Source organism: Tarenaya hassleriana, unplaced genomic scaffold (assembly GCF_000463585.1).
Source record: "Tarenaya hassleriana unplaced genomic scaffold, ASM46358v1 Cleome168, whole genome shotgun sequence".
In the NCBI taxonomy this organism is placed as follows: Eukaryota; Viridiplantae; Streptophyta; class Magnoliopsida; order Brassicales; family Cleomaceae; genus Tarenaya; species Tarenaya hassleriana.
This window is the reverse complement of record NW_010965103.1, coordinates 147537-154305: the sequence shown is the minus strand read 5'-3', so window position 1 is coordinate 154305 and position 6769 is coordinate 147537. Positions and strand designations below refer to the sequence as shown.

Genomic DNA, 6769 nt, shown 5'->3' with positions numbered 1-6769 from the left:
ATACAAAACCGATATGTGTAACCTATGTTGAATGTATCGATAGGTGACGGCGAATATATGACCAAGCATATATACATATATACATATGCGCATGGACCGCCCCCATCTGAAACGTTGAACACGTCAAGAAACCAAGAAGCTTCAACCTTCACGTTTATTTATTTATTTTCGGTATAAACCTTCACGTTTATTTTACATCCTCGACTATATATTACTCCGTCATATTCACAACCAAAATCTCCCATTAACCAAAGCAAAAGGCCACAAAGTATCTGTTGAAAGAAAACAGAGAATGTCTTCCCTTAGGTCAAGAACCACCAATGACCCAGCGGACCAGCAACAAGAGTTAATGCCCGAGCCGGGACCGAACCCTCAGGCTCAGCCCCAGCTCAAGAGACAACGATCGATGTCTCAACGAGCCATGTCTCAGACTTTGACCATGGCGGCTAACCTAGCCAACCTCCTCCCCACCGGAACCCTGCTCGCCTTTCAGCTCCTCACCCCAGCTTTCACCTCAAACGGCGTCTGTGACATGACCACTCGTGCTTGTACCGCAGTGCTCCTCGCCCTCCTCGCCCTCTCCTGTTTCCTCACCTCGTTCACCGACAGTGTCAAGGCCGACGACGGTAACGTTTATTACGGTTTCGTCACTCGCCGTGGCATGTGGATGTTCGATTATCCGGACCCATCCGGTGCGGGTTTACCCGATCTTTCCAAATATCGTATCCGAGCCATGGATTGGATCCATGCCGTGCTCTCTGTTCTTGTCTTTGGAGCCGTGGCTTTGAGAGACAACAACGTTTTGAGTTGCTTTTACCCGTCGCCGGAGAGTCAGACAAAGGAGGTTTTGGACATTGTTCCGATGGGTGTTGGTGTCGTTTGTAGCTTGCTGTTCTCTGTTTTTCCGTCGAAAAGACACGGTATCGGGTTCCCCGTCACCGGAAGCAGAGATCGTCGGGGAGATTGATCAATTTTTTTAAAAAAATGAAAATGTTTTTTTTGGTTTCGTGCTTTGGGGGTAATGTGACGGTTGACTTTGAAGATTAGTTCATGTGTTGATTTCTTCTACGGTGAGTGTTTGTAATAAAATATTGATTTTATTGTCACTTGGGTTAAAAGTTTAAGGAAAAACCACACGATTCTAAAGTTTTGTTTTCTTTTTGTCAATTTTTCAGATATTATCTATGAGATAATTTAATAATATATAGTTTGTAAAATTATATGTGTAGTTCACCCTTTAAATTTTCTCCAAAATAAAAGGTAAAACAGATCATATGGTTCGACTCAATAGTTGTAAAAGACATGATGATTTGGATTTTTTTAATTTAATTTATTTATGAAATTAATATTTAGATTTAAATTATTGAATTTTATTGTTGTAGATTTCCGTAATAGATATGAGATTTTGAGATTGATTATAGAATAAACTGATTTTTTTATAATACAAATGACTATTCAACCGATCCGAAATACCGAATTTTGGGTCATTATAAATGTGTTGGTAACATATTTCTAAAATAACACTAGATACATAATTAGGTTAAAATATTTTCAATTTAAATCATCAATTGTTGTATAATATAAGATTGTGATGTATACAAAATCTTATAAACGAAAACATATAGAAAATACTATAATATGAAATTGTCTTTTATACATAATCTTATAAAAAAATATAAATAACCAATTGTTTAAATAAATAAATAAATTGAAATCAGTATCTATTCACTGAAAATAGTATATTCACTTACAGAAAAAAAAAACTTAATTACTTTGTTTAAATAGAAGAAAATGTACACTATTTAATATTGTATTTATAACTTGGTGTTGATGAAAACTATTTTCTCAAATAAAACAACTATTTTCTTTATTACTTTAAATTAGTCATTTTGTTATTACAAATATTTTAAATATTTTTTTTTTTGCTTTGTTTAGTATGATTATGAATTTTCAAAACCTATTCGACTTGCAGAAAAATATTTCCTGCGTCATAGTTTTTTTTGGTTGAAACGTCATAGTTAATATATTTTTGCTCAACTTACAAGCATAAAACATAAATATGAATTTTGTATGTTGTAGCAAAATTAATTGAAAAAAGTAGGGCAAATATAAGTTTTAAGGTAAATAAAATAAGGACAAACCATACTTCCAATATTAGTAAAAGGATAGTATCATCTAAGCAGTCATGCCACTTTCCTTTTTTTTTTTACGTTAGATAGTTGATTAATTATATACGTTGAATGTTGAATATATTTTAGTGAAATTAAATGAAAAAAATAAGGATAAATAGGATTGTTAACGTAAAAAAAAAACAAACCAAACTTTTAACAAGAATAGGAATAAATATCAGTTCAATCAGTCAAATTCTATTTTTGTATATTAGACTTTTTAAATCAAATGGGTAAGTTTCTGGAAAAAAAAATCACTTTACACAAAACTTTCAATATTTAATCGATTATACTTTTTTAAGAAAAAATCACATATAAATACCTCAATTTTTCAAAATTTCTAAATAAATATCTGAATTATAAAATTTCTAAATAAATATATGAACTTTTTAAAACTTCCATATAAATACCCAAACTTTTAAAATTTTTACCAAATAAAACCAAAATTCATTAACGATTAGGTATAATCGCATATAAATACCTAAATTTTTACAAAATTTCCAAATAAATATCTGAATTATAAAACTCCTAAATAAATACCTCAACTTTTTAAAACTTCCATATAAATACCCAAACTTTTAAAAACTTGTCAAATAAAACAAAATTCGTTGACGGCGTTAATCGACTGTGTTATCAATTTTCGTCGGATTCCGTTATAAATTAAACGGTGTTAATAGATTTTGCTTTTATTTGGAAATTTTTTAAAAGTCTGGGTATTTATAAGTCAGTTTTGAAAAGTCCAGGTATTTATTTGAGAGTTTTATAGTTTAGGTAGTTATTTGAGAATTTTGTAAAAGTTCAGGTATTTATATGTGATTATCCCTTAAATTGGTAACAGAATCTGTCGGTAATTGATGACTTGCCGTCAACGAATATTGTTTCATTTGGTAATTTTTTAGAAGTTTGGGTATTTATGTGGAAGTTTTAAAAAGTTTAGGTATTTATTTGGAAATTTTATAGTTGAGATATTTATTTGAGAATTTTGTAAAAGTTCGGATATTTATATGCAATTTTTCCTTGTTTTAATTAAAAAAATAAATGGGATCAAATCAATAACCAATCTAAATTTAGTTGTAACTTTAATTAGTTCTGATTCTTTTTAAGTTTTTTTTTAAGTTGAAACTGTTATCTTTCTCAAATAAAATACTCTTACATTAACACAATACATAAACACATATACAAATACACAAACAAGCCCTTCTCGGTTTCCTCTCAACATAGATAAATCTGACATTTTTCTTCTCTTGTGTTTGATTCTCTATGTGCTTTGAAACCGAGTATAATGATTATAGAAAACCAAACCTTCTGCAGTATCTCTTACATCCGCAAATACATGTTTTTATAGACAAAATAATAAATCGTTAGAAACCAACAACTTATAATTGCTACCATAAACTGCAACTTTAAAACTTCCCTAAAACTGCCTTTTGAGTCATGTTACCAAACCTCCTCCTTGACTCAAAAGCTCTTCAGAATCATCTCATTTCCTAGTCCGCGACCAAGTCAAAAAACCCAACAGCCTTACCATATTCTTCAACAGTGACACTCAACCAAACTTGTTAGCTTGAATCGCACAGACTTTTTTTTCACAACAAAACCAAAAAATTTCTACTTTCACCGTCAAGGCAGCACCGGTTTTTTCAGATCTCTTCCACCGGGTACTCCTCCTAAAACAAAACAATCTTCAAACCTTTCTCGAGTGCATAATTGCCCCGTTTCGAGTCTACATGTGCGTTTTTCGAGTGCACATATGCCTCTTCTCGAATCCGCAAAAAATGGGTTTACGTTACTGAGGGTTAAACCCTCAAACAACATGCTTACAACAATATTCAACACCACCGTGTCACCAGCATTCTTCAACGTTCTCCTCGAAGTTTCTCTCTGAAAGTGATCATTCTTTACACACTCTTCTTTAAAAAAACGAGAAAACAAACTCTTTTTTCTTTCGAACAAAAAAATAGAAAAAAAAATCAAATCGTTTTTTCTGACCCATATTCCCATCGATCCTAAAAAGACCTCAAACTCTCTGATACCACTTTTATCTTTCTCAAATAAAACACTCTTACATTAACACAATACATAAATACATACACAAATACACAAACAAACCCTTCTCGGTTTCCTCTCAACATAGATAAATCTGACACTTTTCTTCTCTTGTGTTTGATTCTCTATGTGCTTTGAAACTGAATATAATGATTACAGAAAACCAAACCTTCTGCAATATCTCTTACATCCGCAAATACATGTTTTTATAGACAAAATAATAAACCGTTAGAAACCAACAACTTATAACTGCTACCATAAACTGAAACTTTAAAACTTCCCTAAAACTGCTTTTGAGTCACGTTACCAACAGAAACCAATCTCAAATCCATCAAAATTTTCTTGTTTTAAAAATTATTTTTATCTTACTGGGTTAACCCATACCAAAACAATTCATGTTTATTTCCATTATAATTTAATCAATTGAACTAATATTAATATGAAATAAATCATATCGAACCCAATTTATCTACTTTTTGTTCAAAATAATATAATAATGATTGAGGTCCGATAACTGACTCTTTTTTTTTTGTTAAAGGGTGTATTTATATTATATTATATTATATTGTAAAGTAACTCGTACATCAAGAGTGGTTTCTACATGTGTAGTTAGTCATATACAACTGAAAGGCTAACAAAATCCAATATAAGAGCTTTTTCTAAAATTACAGAAAAGACTCCATGTGAAAGATTGCCAACATGACGTTTAGGGAGTGCTGAACCATATAGCTGCAACAAAGTTTTTTTGGGGTTAAAGATGGGTGTTTCTATTACTTTCGAATCTGTACAAAATGCTTTTTCAATCTATACAAAAGATGAAAAGCCAAAATAATCAAAAGAGGCCTTGCGGCCGATATCTCTCTGATCTAGTGGTTAATAAAGTTTTCCTAATTACCCAAAAATAGTAAAGATAATCCAAACCGAAACCAATATAATAATTATCCAAACCATCTTTGTAATATTGCTGATGCGAGGTTCGTTTTTTCGTTCCGGAAAGATGCCGCCAACCGTCGAAGAGTAGTATCATAGATGTGAAAGATAGTGTCCTCGTCTGAGAATGTAGAGTCGTGGATTCTGACATTTCATTCCCGCCATAGGGTATAGATCACGGATGTTCGGGTGTGTCGAACGGATTCCCGCCATTTTGGTTCGGAATCCTCAATCGATGTCTATATCAAGTATGACCGTGTCCTTGAATTTGGAAGAGTGAATCTTGGAGTTTCTTTCAGCCCAAATGGTGTAAATGGGAAGTTACCATATAATGCAAGCCCCATGATTTCGGATTTTGCAGTCCCACGCACGTCCCCAACAACCATTATAGGGAATTGTGCCATGTAGATTGCTGTGATAGGGTTTCCCATTTCCTCAAGACTGAGCAATAGAGTTCCTGCGTGAAAACACAATCCAAGAGGAGGTGATCCCTGTTTTCCGTTTTGTTCCTGCAGAAGAGACACAACATGTCCGTGTTGAGGCAAGATGCCATTGTTTCCTTGGTCGGGCATCGTTCGAGTGTAAAGAGCCAAGTGATAAAGGAGTGTTTAAGTGTACCAAATCTGCACCAAACTATTATGTGTCAAGCCACTTTTTCGGTTGTATCCTTGAATTTTTCCATATCTCTTTAGAGATGAAAGTATCGGTAGGCTTGCCACCTATCTTCCACACAACCACATCTTCCTCTTCTGTAAGTGTTTTTTTTATAAGGTTTTGTATTGATTAACTAAAATAATGTACAGAGTTTACATAGTAGGAGCCAAAGTGGCATTTTAGGCATCATCAGCCTGCTCAAACCCAGAATACAATAACCTCAAAAAAATTTTGAAAACCAATACTGAATACATTGCTCTGTAAGATCAGGAGTTACCGACTGCAACGAAGCAACTCTTGTGCGGAACATTACGTCTGTTTCCCGGATTAAGGCTTGAGTATCCTGGAAAGTTCTTATACATATATTTGTGTATGTGTATGTATATATGTGTGTGTATTTTTTTGATAGAATCAAAACGGGCCTAGCCCGTGAGAAGCCCGGTCCGTATAAATTTAAATCTGCAGAATATTAAGAGAATATTCTTATTTGAATTTGAAATTCAAATTCAAATTGGATTCAAATCCGCAGAAAATCTATCAAATATGATTGAGATAATATTGAGATAATATCAAAATAAAATCAAATTTGAATTTTGAAATTCAAATTGATTTGTTTTGAGATTCTCCCCTCTACTATAAATAGGGGTCTTGGGTTAGCTCATAAAACACACAAAAAAGAAACAAGCATTCTAGAGAAAAAGAGCATTCACATATTTGCTCATATCTCTCTCTGAGTTCGCTTGGTATTTGGAAAGCTTCTTCCAAATACGCGGTCGTTGTATCCTGGGAGTTCACCGTGCTCCAATAGCCTCGAAGCTTTAGAGGTGGCACGGAAATCGAACTTAAGGAAACTGTGCTTCACAGGCCTCGACAAAATAATCTTTTAATTTCAGGTACTTATCTGGAATCGCTCGAATTGCCGGAGTTTTGCCGTCGTCAACAACTGCCGTCCCCAACAATCTTAAGTTCGA

General features: G+C 33.3%; 1 protein-coding gene and 1 long non-coding RNA gene across 3 annotated transcripts in view; both read left to right on the top strand.

Moving 5' to 3' along the window:
• Nucleotides 1-208: 208 nt before the first annotated feature.
• LOC104809807 lies at nucleotides 209-1191 on the top strand. The gene has a single exon (XM_010535884.2). The coding sequence runs from the start codon at nucleotides 293-295 to the stop codon at nucleotides 965-967; it is 675 nt and encodes a 224-aa protein (XP_010534186.1). The 5' UTR covers nucleotides 209-292; the 3' UTR covers nucleotides 968-1191.
• Nucleotides 1192-6649: 5458 nt separating this feature from the next.
• LOC109116529 overlaps nucleotides 6650-6769 on the top strand; it is an 8181-nt gene continuing 8061 nt past the window's right edge. For both annotated transcript variants that reach the window (XR_002024048.1, XR_002024049.1), the window contains exon 1: nucleotides 6650-6691. This is a non-coding gene — a long non-coding RNA (uncharacterized LOC109116529). The remainder of the gene's footprint in view (nucleotides 6692-6769) is intronic.

What these genes read in the sequence shown, in the direction of transcription:
- LOC104809807 (XM_010535884.2), top strand. Translation starts at nt 293, where the DNA reads ATGTCTTCCCTTAGGTCAAGAACCACCAATGACCCAGCGGACCAGCAA.